Below are 19071 nucleotides of genomic sequence, written 5' to 3' on the forward strand. Positions count from 1 at the left end.
AGCACCGGGTCAGCCCCGTTCTCCACACTCCCGGCTCCGGCTGGCGAAAGGAAGCTTCTCGTGAACGTCAGCCGACCGGAGGCGAGGACGAGGCGCGCACCTCCTTCTGCGGGCGGCCAAAGACAACTCACCTGGTCCTGGACCCTAAAAATGTTCACCCTCGGCCCGTCGGAAGTGACGTTGTCATCCGAGCCTCGCAGCTCAGCCACGTAATCCGCCGCCGCCTTGGGAAACAGCCACCATCTCCCCCAAGTTCACCCAGAGACCGGGAAAGTGAGGCCCGAAGCCCATAAACCCTCGATCGCCCAGGCCTCTGCGGTCCCCACCCTACCGGGACTCAGCACCCTGAGCTCGCCCCGAGCCGGCCCGAGCAGCGCTGCGCTGCGCTGCGAGCCATGGGCTTCGGAGTCCCGCGACGCGCATGCGCGGCCGTCCGTCTCCCGAGGACTGCCCGGGTCACCTGGGCGCCTCAGCCACCTTGACGCGGCCGGTTCCCTCTCCGGCCCATTCCTAACTGCGCAGGCCCTCACCTCCGGCCCTGGGCCGCCACCTGCGGCCCGGCTCGGCCCGGCCCGGCGCGGGCGCGGGCGCTCCGAGCGCCCGTCTTCCACGAGCCGCCGCGCCGCTGCCGCCGGCCGCTTCCGCTTCCGGTGAGTATTGTGTGTCGCGCCGCGGGGCGGGGGCGAGGGGAGGAGGAAGGAGGGAGGCAGTGCTCCGGCGGCTCCGCGCCCGGCACTCCGGGACCCGGAGCCGGGAAGGTAAGGTGCTGCGCCGCCGCCGCTGCCGTCGTCTCCGTCGCCGTCGCGCGGGGACCCGGAGCCCGCCGCTGCCAGCCGGCTCCTCACGCCGCGGCCCTGCGCCCGGCGAGCGCGTCAGCTGCCCCGACCGGCGCGCCCGCCCGCCCGCCTCGGGCCCGGAGGACGTTTGCCGCCCCGGCGACGTCAGCGCGTCCGGCGTTGCTTGGCTACCCCGCCGTCTTCCCCTGACTCCCCGGGTGAGACTGACGCAGTCGCCGCGGCCGCCGTTGCCGTTGCCACTGCCGCTGTCGCGGGTCTGGACTGCGGCATGGCAGCGACGGGCATCCCATCTTCACGTCACACCTCTCTGCCCCTCACTTAGACGCGCATCCCTCGCTCCCTCTCCTGCCTGCCTGTCTGTGTGTGTGTGTGCGTGTGTGTCTGTGTGTGTGCGTGTGCGCGCGCCCCTCACTCGGGTCCTCATGCTCCCGATATGGAGACCCGGTGGGATGGAGTTGGGGACAGTGCTCCCGACAGGCTCCCCCAGGTGGTACCCGACAGTGGTTAAAAAGAAAAAGGGCAAAACGAGGGCGCCTCTGAAGTTGGTGCTTCTGCTGAGACAGAGCCGTGGGGAGAGAGGGAGGACCGAGCCCGAGGGGAGGGAGCACCAGGCCATATTCTGACTGCCCGCCGCCCTCTCCATCGCCGCCCGCTCCGCGGCTCCCAAGTCCTCTCCCTTCTGCACTTAACCCTGAGCCGGGTTCTCTGGGGCGCGCCGCGTATTTGCCGCTTATGTGCGCTTGTAGTTCTGTCCATTGAGGTGAGGGTCTGGGGAGCAGAGTCTCTGGTCGGAATTGGATTCTGATGAGTAGCAGCGAAGGAAGCCTTCCAACTAACTGAACTTACCAGAGTCTGAATTCCTCCCCTCCGTTCTCGGGAAATAAGTTGCCAACTCCTACTTAAAACCCGTCCGTTTGTATCACCAGCATGCAGAAATAGTCATTGCCGCCCCAGCTCATTACATGACCGCTTTTCTGTCAGCGTGTGCGCCTACCAGATTTCCTTCCTCCGTTGGGGTCCCTCTCTGCGGCCCAAGGGAAGTAAGGGTTGTGAGATCCAGAGAAGTTAGGTGTTGACATCTTAAGGATGAAATGGGGACCGGCCTTGGGTTCTGTGTATCTCTCTGGTGTGTTTCCAAATCTAAGGCTGTATCTAACAGGGCTTTGAATTGCTTGCCTCTTTCCATGTGACAAGGTGGTCATACTTAATCCAGGCTGGACTCCTGATGCTCCCCATACCTCGCAAATTTCCTTTAAAAAAAAAAGATTTATTTATCTATTACATATACAGTGTTCTGCCTACATGCCAGAAGAGGGCACCAGATTGAATTGTAGATGATTGTGAGCCACCATGTGGTTGCTGGGAATTGAACTCAGGACCTCTGGAAGAGCAGTCAGTGCTCTTAACCTCTGAGTCATCTCTCCAGCCCCAATTTATTTATTTATTTATTTATTTATTTATTATGGGTACAGTATTCTGCCTGCATGCCAGAAGGAGAGAACCGGATCTCATTATAGATGGTTGTGAGCCACCATGTGGTTGCTGGGAATTGAGCACAGGACCTCTGGAAGAGCAGCCAGTGAGTGCTCTTAACCACTAAGCCATCTCTCCAGCCCTATTTATTTTTATTTTGTGAGCATTGGTTGGTGTCTTGCCCGCATGTCTGACTGTATAAGGGTGTCAGATCCTTTGGAATTGGATTTACAGACGTTGTGAGCTGCCGTGTGGGTGGTGGGAATTGAACCCTGGTCCTCTGGAAGAACAGCCGATGTTTTTTAACCACTGAGCCTTGTCTCCAGCCCACATTTCCTTCTTTTAATTCCTAGGCAAATCATCAGTCAACTGAATATCCAAGGGATTAGTTATTGTTATCGACCTTGAAAGACTAAATTTGAAGGGCAGTGGTGAGGCACGCCTTTAGCACTTGGGGGGGCAGAGGCTGGCGGATCTCTGTGAGTTCAAGGCCAGGACAGCCAGGATTGTTTCACAGCTGCAGCAGACTCAGGGCAAAAAAAAAAAAAGGACTTGCCCTCTGCTCAATAAAATAATCTTAGAGTTGAAATGTGTATGTTACTTTGCAGCCATTCCAGCTTCACACAAAGAGAAATGAGATGCCAGAGAGAAACATCTAGGAGGGAGCATTCTTCCTTTTGGCTCATCCAGGGAAAGGAGGATGATTTCACATTTCCCTTTAAAGAATTTGTTGCTGTAGTGTAACTCATTCAATGTGTTACCCTTTGAAAAGGGGGAGTCGCAGACAATCAAGGGTAAGCTCTAGTAAAAAAAAAAATCCTGAAACTTCTATGTGTTACACTAGAAGAAGTAGTGGTTTTTGTTTGTTTTGTTTTTTTTTGGTTTTCCTGAGACAGGGTTTCTCTGTGTAACTTTGTAGACCAGAGACCACACTGGCCTTGAACTCACAGAGATCCACCTGCCTCTGCCTCCCAGAGTGCTGGGAGCAAAGGCGTGCGCCACCACCGCCCAGTAAAGAATTTTTTTTAATGTAAATGTATGAAGTTCTTTGAAAAATAATTGTAATAATGAGTTCCAGTACTGCTAGCCAAAGCTCCATTAAAAAAAAAAGAGCAAACAAACAAAACACCTTGAAAAATATCTTATTTAAAAATAGTGTTTTCAAACAGCCCAGGCTAGCCTCATCCTTGTATTGGTCTGATCTTGATGCCTCACAGTGAGCTACCACACCTAGTTAGAGTCATAGTACTTTGACTTATGTGACATATCTCACTTCCTAGGCTTCCTTCCCTTGCTTCAGAGATCCGAGTAGTTCAGCCTGGCCGGGAACTCACTGTGTATAGCCCAGGTTGGCCTTCAATGGCTGCCTTGACCTCAGAAATGCTGGGCTTCATCTAGTAGAAAAATATGTCAAGTTAGAGTTAAAGGACACTTCTGTTTTTTGTTTGTATGTTTTTTGTTTTTCGAGACAGGGTTTCTCTGTATTGTTTTGGAGGGTGCCCTGGAACTCACTCGGTAGACCAGGCTGACCTTGTACTCACAGAGATCCACCTGCCTCTGCCTCACGAGTGCTGGGATTAAAGGCATGTGCCACCAACGCCCAGCGGACGCTTCTGTTTGTAATGACAACAGAGGTGAAAAAGATAACTAGGGACTGCATTTGACCAGAAGTCTCACATACTGTAAACAGAGCAACAGGTGAGTCTACTTGAAGAGATGGGAAAATACCAAGATGGGGCTTAATGGGAGCTAATGTCAGGATAGGAGTGCAAAAAAAAAGGAAAGAAAAGAAAAAAGAAACCCTCCAACTAATATTTTTCTTTTCTCTCACCCCATCTCCAAGTTAAATAATGGCAGAGACAAGTCTGTTAGAGGCTGGAGCCTCTGCAGCCTCCACGGCTGCTGTCCTGGAGAACCTGCAAGTGGAGGCTAGCTGTTCCGTGTGCCTGGAGTATCTGAAGGAGCCGGTTATCATTGAATGCGGGCACAACTTCTGCAAAGCGTGCATTACCCGCTGGTGGGAGGACCTAGAGCGGGACTTCCCTTGCCCAGTCTGCCGGAAGACATCCCGATACCGGAGTCTCCGGCCTAACCGACAACTGGGCAGTATGGTGGAAATCGCCAAGCAGCTCCAGGCCGTCAAGCGGAAGATCAGAGACGAAAGCCTCTGTGCCGAACACCACGAGGCCCTCAGCCTCTTCTGCTACGAAGACCAGGAGGCTGTCTGCCTGATATGTGCAATTTCCCATACCCACCGGGCCCACACGGTCGTGCCCCTGGATGACGCTACACAGGAGTACAAGGTGGGCAACCAGACACGCGACGCTGGTGTGGGGAAAGAGCATACATACTTTCTGAGTTAGAGGGGTTTAAGCTCCTGAGGCAAGGCTATCTCTGTTCCTCTGCATTCCTTCCCCTCAGAACTGTGTACGAGGTTATGCAGTACATCTGGTCACTTTCTGTGACTTACTGCAATGCAATTAGTCTTCAGAATGCTGTGGTTATGGTTCTGGTATCTGCCAGATTTTAAACTAATGAGCGAACAGCGTAAGGGTCTGAAAAATAATTTGGAAGAACTGAAAAATATTTTTGATGTCTTCATTTATGCTTATTTATTCAGGGTGTTTCTTTTTTTCCCCTATTTGTTGGAAATAGCTAACATCACTTTAGACTGATATCCATCAGATTAAGATGAACCAGTCTGCGTCTTCTTCATATAATGGGTAACATGATATTTAACATTTAAATCGCTAGTGAGGGTAAATGTTTTAGTAATAACAAAAGTCAAAGATGGTAAAAGTCTAGTTTTCACTCATTCTGTGTAATTAACAAAGTCTTGAGAAATATTTCTGGTATTTTACAGTCGAGTTTTATTTTGTTTATAAGTGGGTAGATCTGAATGGAAGCATGGGTAAAAAAAGAATAGCAAGACAGGCATGGTGTTAAATATTTATAACCTCAAGACTCAGAGGGTAGAGAGGCAGGAGCATGAAAAGTTGAAGGCTTCAAACATGGCTACATGTTTGAAGCCAGGCCAGGCTGCTGGAGACCTTACGATGGATGGATGGATGGATGGATGGATGGATGGATGGATGGATGGATGTGCAGTGCAAAGGGTAACTTCTAGCTGGAGGAGGATGTGACCTGGCTGATGGAGACCTTACCGTGAAATGATAGACAGACAGACAGACAGACAACTTCTAGCTGGAGGAGGGTGTGACCTGGTAATAGACTGTGTTCTTAGTGCACGCACCCTGAATGGAGGCTCAGTACCACCAGAGCAAACAAAACGAAACAAACATAACTTTGAGTGGTGTGGTAGGCAGTTGTCCATAGGAAAATAGAGTGAGAAAGGAAACAATTGATGACAGTTAGCCTACTAGATTCAGGGGGAGGAAAGTCAGGTGTGCCACAGGCATGGCAGAGACAAACTCACAGCAGGGTTTTCCCTGACGTCTATAGAAGGAAGAGCGTTAGATCATGGAGTGATGAGAGAGTAGAAATTGAGTGACTTAGGAGTGGGGAAGTGCCTTAGTGGTAGAGTATTTGCCTAGCATGCTTGAGGCCCTGGGTCTGACCCCAAGTGTTTCAAGGGAGGAACAGTTGGGGCTGTAGAGACGACTCAGCAGTTAGGAGGAGGCACCAGTCTGGCAGGTCACCACTGCCTATAACTTCAGTCCCGGGGATCGATTGATGCACTCTGCAGGCCTCTGTGGGCACCAGCCTACACAGACGCACACATTCACGTGTCTGAAAACAATCTAACAGCAAGAGGGATAATAAATGGGCTAAGCTCTTGAGTAATGGATGGGTCGACTATCTCCAAACATCTCTTGTACTTTTCCCCACCCTCAGGAGAAACTGCAGAAGTGCCTGGAGCCCCTGGAGCAGAAGCTGCAGGAGATCAACTGCTGCAAAGCCTCCGAAGAAAAGAAACCCGGGGAGCTCAAGGTAGAGCAGGCGGTTTGCTGCCTTCACTGCTTGGCTGGGTGTTTGCCTGTGAGCGAATCGACGGCTCTTTACCTGGTCTACCAGTTAATCGGAAAACTGCTGTTCTCATTGAACTATACTTAAATCACCTAAGTACTGAGGAGGAGGAGGAGGAGGATAGAAGAAATGAAGGGGCTGGGGTGCCGGCTCAGTGGGTGAAGATGCTTGCTCTGCCAGCATCAAGACTTGAAGTCCACATGAAGGTAGAAATGTAAAACTGTATCCACGGGTAGACATCTGAGTACCTTCATGCCATACACTGTGTAAATACACACACCATTTACACAATAGTAAATACTTTGTAAATAAACAGACGTGACACAGCAGCGGTGGCCCATGCATGCGTTTAGTCCCAGCACTCGGGAGGCAGAGGCAAGTAGCTCTCTCTGAGGTCCTACACAAGGCCAGCCTGGTGTGCAGGGCTAGTGCCAGGACCGGCTCCAAAGCTATGCAGGGAAACCCTGTCTCAGGGGAAAACAAAAAGGTGCGGAATCGGGCCTTCTTAGAGGGTTGGAGGAAAGAGAATTTGGAGAGTTCACAGGGAGGGGGGCTGTTTGTTTTTAATTATTCTTTTTTATTTTATGTGTATGGGTGTCTTTGCATCACGTGCCTGCCTGATGCCTAAAGAGGCCAGAAGAGGGTATCAGATCCCCCAGACCTAGAGTTCCCGGTGGTTGCAAGTGCCGTGTGGGTGCCAGGAATTGAACTCAGATCCTCTGAGAGAACAAGCAGCCAGTGCTCTTAAATCCTCCAGCCCCACAGAACCAGTTTGTTTGTTTGAGTCTTACTATATAGCCTTGGCTGGCCTGGAACTCATTATGTAGATAAAGTTAGCTTCAAACTCAAAAACATCCACCCGCTTTTGTCCACCAGGTGCTAGGAATAAAGGTGCAGACCATAACATTTGGTTTAGAACTGCATCCTTATAATTAAGTAATCTAAGGCAATGTTAACTCATTCAGCCTTCACCTGTGGAGTTCTTGGTTCGATGCCTTGACCGAAAGTAACTTAAGCACGAAAAGTTTTATTTTAGCTAGTTCCACAGGGAAAGAGTCTAGAATGGCAGGGAAGACAGTGTATAGCAGCAGGAACAGGAAGCTGCCACATCAGATTTTTTGAGGGGAGATAGGGGTTTTGAGACAGGCTTTCTCTGTATAGCTTTGGAGGCTGTTATGGAAGTTGCTCTTGTAGACCAGGCTGGCCTCAGACTCACAGAGATCCGCCTGCCTTTGCCTCCTGAGTGCTGGGATTAAAGGCGTACGCCACTAACACCTGGCCACATCAGATTTTTGTACATACCCAGGAAGTAGAGCAAACAGGAAGTAGGGTAAAGCGGTAAACTCTGAAGCCTGCCCCCAGTGACATACTTCCTGCAGCAAAGCTCCACCTCCAAAGGTTCTGTAGCCTCTGCAAAGAAAGCTCCCAACAGGGATCGTGCTCAAATAATGAGCCTGCCGGAGGTGGAAGGTATTTCTCCTTTAAACCATGGTAATATTTGAACTGAAGTATTTAATTATAAATTTTCATTTCAGCGATATTTAAAACTGCAATTCATAACATTCCTTTTATGACTTTAAATTTGCCCTCCCCAGCCTTTTTGCCCCTTTCCTATCACCTCAACCTCCAAACCTGGACTCAGTAACAGTTTATACAGTGCTGGAGAGACAGCTTGGTGGTAAGGAGCATTGGCTGCTCTTCCAGAGGTCCTGGGTTTGAATTCCCAGCACCCACATGGCAGTAACTCCAGTTCCAGAGAATTCTACATCTTCACACAGATACACATGAAAGCAAAACACCAATGCACATAAACTAAAAGTAAATTAAAAATCTTTTTAAATTATAAAGTTTGAGGAAGCAAAGCAGGCATACAATCTCCACACTCAGATACTAAGATGGGAGACAGTTGCAAGTGTTAACATCCAAGACTGTACAGAAAGACCCTGTTTTAAAAAAAAAGTAATAAATTTAAAAGGACCGAGGGAATGGCATCAGTTCACCAACACAGCAGACAAAAAAAAATACAAGTTTATGAACTGGGTGTGGTGGTACTCACCTATAATCACAGAGGAGGCTGGAGAAGTAATATTACAAGATCACATCACAAGTTCAAAGCCAGCACAGGCCAGCCTGGGAAATTCAGATAAGATAAATCTACCAACAAGCCAAGCAGTAGTGGCTCACGCCTTTGATCCCAGCACTCGGGGCAAAGGCAAGCAGATCTCTGTGAGTTCAAGGCCAGCCCGGTCTACAAATCTACACAGGGAAACCCTACCTCAAAAGATAACCTACCTACATAATTTTAAAGAGATTATCCTATCCGGTAACACCATAGAGTGATTTTGTGTGTGTGTGTGTGTGTGTGTGTGTGTGTTGTTTTGGCTGGCGTGGAACTCTATTTAGGCCAGATGTGGCCTTGAACTCATAGAGCTATGTCTGCCTCTGTCTCCTGGATACGGAGATTAAAGGCATGCACACTTCTCCCAGCTAGAAGTAGTTTCTAATAAAGTCTGATATGTGAAAAGGCACTATAGTGTGGTCATAGGCTTGCACCTGTATGTGACATTATCAGGTGAAACAAATGTGGGTTCATGCTGAGGAAGCTGTGAGTCAGATGCCACAAGCAGCTTGGCGGCCTGGTGAATTCTGAGAAAAGCAAAATACAGTGTTTTTTGGTTTTACGAGACAGGGTTTCTCTGTATTGTTTTGGAGGCTGTCAGTCCAGCCCAGCCTGGAACTCACAGAGATCCGCCTGCCTCTGCCTCCCGAGTGCTGGGATTAATGGCGTGCGCCACCACCGCCTGGCTACAGTGTTCTTTTTTATTTAAGGTTTATTTTTGTGCGTATGTATGTATGTATGTATGTATGTATGTATGTATGTATGTATGTATGTGTGCATGCCCATGTACACACTCTCCCAGAGACCAGAAGAGGACAAATCAGATCCCCTGGAACTAGAGTTACAGGCAGTTTCCAGCTACCCAATGTGAGTGCTGGGAGCCAAGCTCAGATCCCTGGAAGAGAAGCAAGCATTCTTAATCACCAAGGCGCACCTCTCAGCCCCCAAAAGATAGTCTTATGAGTACAATTCCTCACACCTGCTTCTAACACCACACACATTGCAAATCTGTGTTCAGGACAAAGGTGAGAATGTATTCCATTGCCTGCCTGAGAAAGCATCAAGGAGCCCTGTAATAAAAGCCCATCTGTTGTCTGTGGGAGTGGGGTAGCTTCAGATCAGGACCGCCAACCTTGTGAGGCCCACTGGCTCTTGTTTATACCCCATCCATTCTTCAGCCTGGCACTCACTCTCTGTCCCTGCCCACTTGTTTCAGAGTCCCATCTCTATTTGTCTTTTGAGTCGATACCTCCCTGTCAGTCACAAGGACCTGAGACCCCTTCCCTGGGGACGGTCACTTACAGTAAGGCACAGTGGGGGGAGGGTGTGCTGATGACCCTCAGAGTGTGTGACTGCTGTTGGAGTCCTGTACTCTCCAACTTCAAGGATGCTTGCTAGAAGTTAAGTATGTGCTGCTGTCAAGAGCATGTTTCAAATTGTAAGCAACTAATTTACTAAAAAGTATGATCCTGGAATGGGAAATACCTATTCTCTGTCAGCACAAATAACAACTCTCACCACCCATTTGTTCTGAGAGACCATGACTTTGAAACACAGATTTAGGTTACCCCAACTTCCATGTCTCAACTGAGAAACAGCTTCATGAAGTTTTTAAAGAACAGAACAAAGAGCCATAGAGCAAGGCACCTTTCAGGAACATTGGTGGAAGCATGAGATAGGTAGTTATATACAGCAAAAAAGAGTAATCTCAGCTATAGGCCTCAGATGCTGTCTGGTGACGCCATGTTTTATCTGTTAATCACAGGATGGTAAGTCCAGCACAGATGTAGGCACAGGGAAGGCTATTTAGAAAGCTAAAGATAGCCCAAGACAAAATGTAAGTAGGCTCCAGGCCTGCAACAGTCCAACCTCTCTCCACATCACTGCAGTTCTAATCAGTTAGCTTCTTTCCAGGAGTTCTTAACCCATCAAAAATGACTTGGAAAATTTGGGGGAAAAAAAATAGAAACAGCAACCAAAACAAGTTCAGCCCTGAGGTCTAAATACATGCCTTGCATTAACTCATTAAAATGATTCAGACTGTAATAGCTTATTTGTTCTCTGGTTTTTATCGGATTATTAGTGATGGAAATCTTTGCCCTTCTATTATTTGCATTTTTAACAGACTGTATAAGCCAAACATCAGAGTAGAAAATAGCAAAAATACCTCTGATATCCGTAACAGTGGATATCATCATCACATCATTGAGTTCTTGAACCTTGAATGTATTTTATTAAAATATAAAAGGTTAATCTAGGTTTAAAAAAATCAAGTATTGATTGTTTTAAATCTTTTCACTGATTTGCACTAGCAAGTCATCTGTTGGGGGTGTGCAGGTGACTGCATGCCTCACAGGGAGAGAAGCAGGAAGGCTGAAGTCTTCCCAGTGACAAGGAAGTCTGTACTGAGCCTGGTGGGTCTGGGAGAGGCACCCTCGTGCCTCCTGGTCCTGACGGCATCCTCCCTTGTTCTCAGAGACTAGTGGAGAGCCGCAGACAGCAAATCCTAAAGGAGTTTGAAGAGCTCCACAGGAGGCTGGATGAGGAGCAGCAGACTCTCCTTTCACGACTGGAAGAAGAAGAGCAGGACATTCTACAGAGGCTTCGGGAAAATGCTGCTCACCTTGGGGACAAGCGCCGGGACCTGGCCCACTTAGCTGCTGAGGTGGAGGGCAAGTGCTTACAGTCAGGCTTCGAGATGCTTAAGGTTCGACCCTTGCCCCTGCGTAGTTCCTCCGGCCCGATGCAGTCTAGCTTTGTGTAGGCCGCCCTGTCAGCCTGGGGTGCACCCTCTCCTACTCTGCTCCCCTAAGCCCAGATTTCTCTTCAGGTGTGTGCAGAGGACCTATTTCTAGAGTAGGGCACCTCAGAGTTCCCCTCCCTTACAAATTTTTTTATATCCTTACATCTTTTCAGAAATTGTATGCTTGGAGCTAGTGAGATGGCTCAGTGGTTAAGAGTTCTTGCTTCTCTTGGAGAGGACCTGGGTTTAGTTCTCAGCACCCACATGGCAGTTACAACACTCTGTAGCTGCAGCTCCTGGGGTTCCAGTGCCCTCTTCTGGCCTCTACAGGCATTGCTTGTGTACATGCATACACACAAACAAGACAGTCGTACACATAAAATAAGTCTTTTTTTTTAATGTATGTAATTTGTACCCCCCCAAAAAGATAATCCTTTCCAGAAGACAGAAGTTTGTTCTACTTGGTGATAAACTGTGTGTTCCCATTTTTGTAAATACATTTCCCTTACTTTCCAGTTCTAGAATGTACTTTACCTGGTAGTAAAGCAGGGGGCGTAGAAGCATAATTTAAAGAATACTCAGAATATGTTTAAGTAGTAAAGTAGTACATTGTTACCTCTGAAATGTCTGGTATAGTCCATCTTCAGTTATGTGATTATGACAGTGCTGTAGGAAGCATATTTCTTATCTCAGATAAGACCACTAACTCAAGACACGTATCACTGCACACTCGCGTGCATATGTTGCTTGGTATTTATCCCTTTGTCTTTCATTTGTGTGTGCTCTGCTGATTGCATTAAACTTGAAATCTACGGGGCTGAGATTTGTTGTGTTTGTCATCTGGATCCCAAATAGTCTTAAATCAGAATTGATACAAATTAGTATTTATTAACCGGTGCTAGCAGGGATGTTCAGACCACAGTGCGATGCATCCTATGCCCCAAGTCTGGGGTTGTCTGTACTGCTTCTCAGTGGTGCTGAGGTGTGTGGCTGGAGTCTGGGGGGACAAAAGAGCAGACACAACCTCAGTCCCCTAAGGGAGCCTCCAGTGTCTTTGAGGAAGAAAGACAAATGTACAGGAAACCATGTAGAGGTGACATTAACTATCAAGCTTTGTTATGACCAACAGTTGGAACTGGGCATTCCATGAGAGACAGACACACACTTAGGTCCGTCTGAAGCTTACCCCTTGCATTGGGGCCCTCAGTCTGCCTGGTGCCTAGTTTGAAGATCTAGCACTTGGGGGGAGGAGGGAGAACCTGTTTGCCTTCATGACCCATGAGTTCTAGGACCAATCTTACTTTGTTTTCTCTTTTCCTCTAGGACGTGAAAAGTACCCTGGAAAAGTAAGTGACTGTCTCTGAGTTAGGTCTTGGCTTAGAGGCTATGGGCTTAGTAATGACTTGGAGGAAGTAAGAAAGGGAAAGCCACGCAGTGTCTGAGTGAGATATGAAGAAGGATGAACCATTAGGAGTAATGATGCTTCACACCCCCTCCCCTTTGACATCAGGTCGTGTCTGGTCAGAGCCGTGATAATGGGGAGCCACATTCTGCCTGTGGGTGGAGCTGTGTGCAGACAAGATGGTGGAAGGGTTGGGAGCACAAGCAGTGGAGAGGTGGTTGTCCTTTTGCGTGAAATACGAGAATATTCCAAGGAAGTCCTGAGGCTCGTTCTCAAGAGACAGGCCTGTCAAGGGAACCACATAGCTCTCCAGGGATAATAAAAAGGAGGCCACTGTCCTCCAGGAGGAAGGGCAATGGAGAGGCCTGGTTCTGCTTTTCTCCAGAGACCACACCACACCACTCACATGACCAGTTGGCTGGAGCTCCCCCTGACCCTGTTCTGGCTTTTTTTTATCTCCCATCCCTCCCAGATGTGAGAAGGTGAAGACCATGGAGGTGACCTCAGTATCTATAGAGCTGGAAAAGAACTTCAGCAATTTCCCCCGGCAGTACTTTGCCCTCAGGAAAATCCTTAAACAGCTAATTGGTGAGTTGTTCCTCAAAGGAAACTGGCGTGGGGCATGCAAAGGGGTGAAAGGTTCAGATCCTCTTTCTCATGCCCGCCCCAACCTGCCCCATTACCAGCTTTTCGTCTCACTTTAAATCGTAGACTTCAGAGACGAGGCCTTAGGTGTCATTGGCTCTCTATGGGGACCTGGAAACGTTAAAGGGTTCCTGACTCATCAGTCAGGTGGATGGAGCAAAGGGGAAGTCATTAACATTTATGTAGGGAAAAGCAGTCACAGAGCAGGACTGTTAGATTCAAGCCCATGCTCACCATGTCCCCAGCCCCTTCATACAGCTCACTTGATCTGGAGCCTTCTTTCTGGCCCTCCCTCCCTCCCTCCCTCCCTCCCTCCCTCCCTCCCTCCCTCCCTCCCTCCCTCCGTCCCTCAGACAGTGCCTTTCATTTTTTCCATACAGCAAAAGCAAGCATGATTTGAGAAAGTTAACCAGCCCACAGTGTTCCGGGGACTTTGAGGGGCCAGGCTTTGTACAGGCAGGCTAGGAAAGCAAGGCAGGGATGTTTAGCTATTCCCGTCCTCATCTAGCTCCCCACTCTGGCTTCTCCCGCCAGCGGATGTGACCCTGGACCCCGAGACGGCTCATCCTAACCTCGTCCTGTCAGAGGATCGGAAGAGTGTCAAGTTTGTGGAGACAAGACTCCGAGACCTCCCTGACACGCCACAGCGTTTCACTTTCTACCCTTGTGTCTTGGCTACTGAAGGCTTCACCTCAGGCCGCCACTACTGGGAGGTGGAGGTGGGCGACAAGACCCACTGGGCAGTGGGAGTGTGCCGGGACTCCGTGAGCAGAAAGGGCGAACTGACGCCACTCCCCGAGACTGGCTACTGGCGTGTGCGGCTATGGAATGGGGACAAGTACGCAGCCACCACCACACCTTTCACCCCTTTGCACATCAAGGTGAAACCTAAGCGGGTGGGCATATTCCTAGACTATGAGGCTGGCACGTTGTCTTTCTACAACGTCACAGACCGCTCACATATCTACACCTTCACTGACACTTTTACTGAAAAACTTTGGCCCCTCTTCTACCCAGGGATCCGGGCTGGCCGGAAGAATGCTGCACCACTTACTATCAGGCCCCCGACAGATTGGGAGTGACGAGATTTGTAGCTTCATTGGGGTGAGGCAGGGTCAAGAGTGACGGGTCTTCCTTGCTGTGACCTGCTGGAATGTCCTGGTGTCTGCGTGGTTCCAGTCCTGAGCCATCTTGAGAAACCACCTGGTCTCTGGGATGGTTTGTGTGAAGGAGTAAAGACGGGACTGGGCTGCGTGACAGCACAGATGAGTGTCCCTACTAAACCGTAGTGGGGAAGCGGGCTCCCAGGGGGTTGTAGCCTCTGGTGTCCAGCAGGTTTCCCATTGCACAAGGACAAGTTGGCAAAGGAAAGGCTTCTCTAGAAATAGAAAGTCGACACATAAAGAGTCTTAACTTGCTTACAGTGCAGGAAACAGAAACCTTTAAAAGGCTTCTGTGACTCGAAGAGTAGCCCTTGTTCCTATGGAGCACATAGGGATCTGTGTACCTCTGGGTTGGAGAGATGAGTGGCAGCTGCTGTCCTGAGTCTAGAAGTTGAGGGGCTTTTCTGAGGGCAGAGATGGGGCATTCAAGTCAGGAGGAGGGTCGGGAAGACGCTAAAGGGACACTCTAGAAAGGAATGGAAGAAGAGGGGGGTTTCTTTGGTATTCCCTTGTTAGGGTGATGTTACCATTACCCATAGGATTAGCCAGAGGTTGGGATTTGGGGAGAAGGGAGAAGGTGGGCAGAAAGGAGAACCCAGGTCTCGGAAGCTGGCTTCTCCCTGTCCCCTGCAGGTGGTTGTCTCCAAGAAGCAGACCCACCTTTCTCCCCTCTGGGGAGATGGAAGCAGGCCTACAGGATTCACACATCTGCCCTTCCACTGTTTTCCCAAGGGAATTTGGGGAGGAGTCGGCTACTGGAGGAAAGAAAATGGTGTATCCAAAGCCCTGGCCTTAAAGAATGTTAAAAGTAGTTATTCCCAAGTTGTCTGTCTTGTCCCTGGCTCAGGTGTCTAAGCCAGGAAGGAAGAAAGGTAATGGAGTTTTTCTTACCCCACGAGAACAGGGTTCTGGAAGAGGGTGGTTTCTGTAGCAAAGGGCCAGGTAGACAGCTTCATTCGCTTCTCCTGTCATCCTTCGCCCTTTGACATTCCCCTTTTCAGAGAATGTAAATCGTTTTAAGTTAGGCCAAAATAAACAACCCATAGGGTACATGCGTTGTCACAAAAGGTGATGAGATGCATGCCAAACCACACGACCTGGATTATCTGCCGCCTGGGGAATCTCCGTACACGACTGGGAACCAGAAACTGCATCGAGGACATTTCCGTTCTCCCACCTCAACAGGACTTTTGTCCACTCTCTTCTTACCTTTGTGCCTTGACTGTGGTTCTTTGTGGCAAGACAATTTGGTTGGTCGAAATACGGAACAAAGGATCCACTGATGTGATCTGAGTTGTGTGGTAATTTGGCAGTGGCCTTATGTGAGACTCCCTGGCTATGAAAATACATGTTCTTGGGTCTCACCCTCTGTCCTTCATGGAGGTTGGGGAGGGCTTAGGAATCTACGGTTAACATACTCCTCTCATCTGACTTGGAAGGCCCTCACAGGACACCACCCGCAGGGTAAGTTTCAGCTAGGCTCACTCTGAGCTGGAAGCCTGCTTCTCCACCCGGATGTCCTGGCCGGAGCCTTGAGCCTGGAAGAGATCTCTGCCTCCTCTGACTCCTTCCGAAGCCCTCAACTCTGGATTCAGCTCGAATACCACTGCTTCTGACCTTGGGTGCTCTGGGTCATTAAGTGGGAATAGCTGCTAATGGTTAGTTAGCAGAGAGACAGGCCATGCTGGTGACAGGTTTGTGTGCCCTAGGAACTGTCCACGTGGCCAGTACTGTAACAGCAAGTGGGAGAAAGCCGTGCCTGCTGCGGGCCAAGCTCTGCTCAGGGATGTTTTGTCCTCCCTCGTAGTAATGTCCTTTCCCACTGTGAGCCCCACAGGCACCAGTACTTTTCTGGTTTTGAGTCAGGGTCCAGCCATGTGGCCCGTTGTGACCTGTATGTAATTCGCGACAGTCCTACCTCAACCTCCCAAGTGCTGGGATGACAGGAATATAACGCGAAGCTAGACATTGCCTGTTTTGTTGTTTCATCGGTCCACGGCGTCTGAGAGTAAGAAAGTTCACTCTGATTTGTCTACGGCACACAATTCTCTCAGTACGAGAGACTAGATGTCTGTCCTGGAAAAAGTTTCCCTATTTTAAGATCATGTGCCTGCTCCACTAGCCCCGCTGGGGCCCTACCTAATAAGTAAATATATGAGGAATACCAAGCTAGGGTCGCCTGCCAGGGAAGGGGTGGGGGTCCGACACTACAGTTCCCAGCAGGCCTCGCGCGTGTTGGGGGCGGGACATCCGCCGAGAGGGCCCGACACTCATGGCGGGCCAAGTGAAGGACCGGGAGGCCTTCCAGAGACTCAGCTTCCTGTACCAGGTGAGACGGCGGTCCCGGCGGGCGGCTGTCTGGTGCTGCGGCCGCGGAATGACCCGGGTGACCGTCCCTGTCCCCAGGCTGCACACTGCGTCCTGTCGCAGAACCCGGAGAACCAGGCCCTGGCGAGGTTTTACTGCCACACGGAGAAGACCATCGCGAAGCGGCTGGTCCTGCGGCAGTAAGGCGCGGGCGAGCGGGAGGAACCAGGGACGCGGGCGGGCGAGTTCCCGACGACCTCTCCTCCTCACCCAGGGACCCCTCGGTGAAGAGGACGCTCTGCCGCGGCTGCTCATCTCTCCTCATCCCCGGCCTCACCTGCACCCAGCGCCAGAGACGTGAGTGCTGCCTCCAGGACGCCGTGGTGGGCAGCAGCGTCTGCATCTGATTTGTCCCTAAAACCTGCCAGGACTACATGACACTCTGTAGTCTGAAAAATGCTAACCCTATTTGCTTATTATTTAATCTCTACGATTCATTAAGTACTACCAGCTGAGTGGATCGCAGTGGTTCCCGCCTTTAATCCCGAGCACTTGGAAGGTAGAAGCAGGTGATCTCCGTGATTTCAAGGCCGTCCTGATCTACATAATCCAGTCCCGCCAGGGTTGCATAGTGAGACCCCTGTCTCGAGCAAAAACACATAACCTCCCCCTTGGTTTTGGTTTTGATTTTTTTTTTTTTTTGACACAAGTGTCACTGTAGCCCAAGTTGGCCTCCAACTCGCTGAAACTCCTGCCTCGGCATCCCTAACGTTGGGATTACAAGCGGGAGACAACACACCGAGCTACTAGAGTATTTTTAAAGGCTGGGATTGGAAGAGAGTCTAGTGCTGGGTTCCTTCTGCCAGTGGCAGGGAAGTATGTATGTCATGATAAACAGAGTCAGACGGAAACTCTAAGCGTCGGTTAGGATTCCCACACATGAAAACTAGCTGTCAAGGGGCTGGGGAAACGGTTCAGTGGGCAAGGAGCTTGATGTGCAAGTATGAAGTCTTGATTTCAGATGTCCAGCACCCTTGGGGGCCAGGTGAAGACGTACAGATTCTGGGGCCTCTCTGGCCGTCTAACTGAAGGCATCTAGCTCCAGGTTCAGTGAGAGACCCCGTCCCACAAAGACATGGTGGAATGTAGTAAAGGAAGACACCCAAACCAGATCTCTGTCCTCCACACACACCCACGCGAACGATCCTGTGCACACACACCACACACGCATACTCATGCATGTAGCGCTGACATGTACGCGATATAAATAATAAGTATAAATAAAAATCACTTTAAAAAGAGCCTGTGCTGTAAGAAAACGAACATTCAAGAGGCTGGCATTTGAGGTAGGTAGGATGGAAACAGGCAAGGGAAGCTAGACCTCATTAAAGACTTTGAACTCCTTAGCGTTCCAAGGAATTGATGTTCACAAAGGGCCTTACACACACACACACACACACATCAAATTTGCATTCCGAGTGCAGACAGTGGAAGAAAACTGCAAATAAAAAGAGCAAGACGGTTTTCTCAGAAACCTGGTCACTCTCTTTTTCTCCCCCCACTTATACCCCAGGCCGAAAGGGTCTTAGCTGGACAGTGCAGACCTGCCTGACATGCCAGCGCAGCCAGCGGTTCCTCAACGACCCTAAGCATCTGCTCTGGGGTGACCGGCCTGAAGCCCAACTGGAAAATCAGGCAGGTGAGCAGTGGCGGGGGAAGAAGAGGGAGCCCCCAAGAGAAAAGATGGCGGAGAGTGGAAAAGCAAGGTAGGCAGGCCTGATCAATGTTCGGGGTGCCCACAGTCCTAGGGAACTAATTCCTCTCCTTTGATTCTCCTCCAACTGTCTAGATCTCAAGCCATCAGAGCCCCTGCCAAACACAGCCCACCTCCCTAAGGAGAACGCACAGCCTCAGGCTCCAAACACCAGTGATGAATTCGCTCCACTTTCCAGATAAATAAAAGCTGAATTTTGTTCGACATTGTGTTCTGTGGTATTTCAACTGGTTATATCATTTTTTTCCTCTTTTTTTTTTCTTTTTTTGGTGGTGTTGGGGGGTGGTCACAGTAACCTCTTCTTACATGTTTGCACCCCACCGTGCAGGGAATTCCTAGTTCCATGTACCAGTCTGTCCCACTGAGCAGCCCTAGCATCCTCAATACGATGATGTGTTTGGAAAACAAGCCTCAGCATTTCTCAGTGGATTCCATATTGAGGTGATCCTGACTGTTGAGATGGGAAGGCAGACGCTGTTGATGTCTTCTGGGCACACCCCGCCCCGGCCCTTTCCTCATCTCAGAGTGGTCTTCCATAAAATCGTAAGGAAAATGGTTCAGGCCTGAACTAACAACGTAAAATGCCAAACATGGCAGGTCTGTGTGTGTGTGTGTGTGTGTGTGTGTGTGTGTGTGTGTGTGTGTGTGTGCTCCACAGGTA

At 49.8% G+C, this 19071-nt stretch overlaps 1 protein-coding gene across 6 annotated transcripts; it reads left to right on the forward strand.

Annotated features, from left to right (window-relative positions):
• The first annotated feature begins 659 nt into the window (after window positions 1–659).
• LOC101843020 (E3 ubiquitin-protein ligase TRIM39) lies at window positions 660–18614 on the forward strand. 6 transcript variants are annotated; one of them, XM_040732105.1, is made up of 11 exons: window positions 664–758; window positions 4114–4573; window positions 6126–6221; window positions 10853–11083; window positions 12443–12465; window positions 12994–13109; window positions 13701–13885; window positions 16736–16836; window positions 16911–16993; window positions 18210–18335; window positions 18486–18614. In XM_040732105.1, exons 2-11 carry the CDS (start codon window positions 4121–4123, stop codon window positions 18590–18592), a joined length of 1521 nt encoding a protein of 506 aa, XP_040588039.1. In that variant the 5' UTR covers window positions 664–758; window positions 4114–4120; the 3' UTR covers window positions 18593–18614. The 6 variants fall into 6 exon arrangements, with proteins under 6 accessions (XP_040588038.1, XP_040588039.1, XP_040588036.1 ...); XM_040732102.1 differs by lacking the exons at window positions 16736–16836; window positions 16911–16993; window positions 18210–18335; window positions 18486–18614 and adding an exon at window positions 2879–3064 and having other exon boundaries at window positions 668–758; window positions 13701–15693; XM_040732103.1 differs by lacking the exons at window positions 664–758; window positions 16736–16836; window positions 16911–16993; window positions 18210–18335; window positions 18486–18614 and adding exons at window positions 978–994; window positions 2879–3064 and having other exon boundaries at window positions 13701–15693.
• The last annotated feature ends 457 nt before the right edge of the window (window positions 18615–19071 follow it).

This window comes from Mesocricetus auratus, unplaced genomic scaffold, assembly GCF_017639785.1.
Source record: "Mesocricetus auratus isolate SY011 unplaced genomic scaffold, BCM_Maur_2.0 Super-Scaffold_100027, whole genome shotgun sequence".
Taxonomy (NCBI): Eukaryota; Metazoa; Chordata; class Mammalia; order Rodentia; family Cricetidae; genus Mesocricetus; species Mesocricetus auratus.

Excerpts from the sequence above, each read along its gene's own strand:
- LOC101843020 (XM_040732105.1), top strand. The coding sequence starts at position 4,121 with ATGGCAGAGACAAGTCTGTTAGAGGCTGGAGCCTCTGCAGCCTCCACG. Across the intron at positions 6,222-10,852 it reads AGAAACCCGGGGAGCTCAAG|AGACTAGTGGAGAGCCGCAG; the intron begins GTAGAGCAGGCG and ends CCTTGTTCTCAG. Across the intron at positions 16,994-18,209 it reads CTGCACCCAGCGCCAGAGAC|GCCGAAAGGGTCTTAGCTGG; the intron begins GTGAGTGCTGCC and ends CTTATACCCCAG.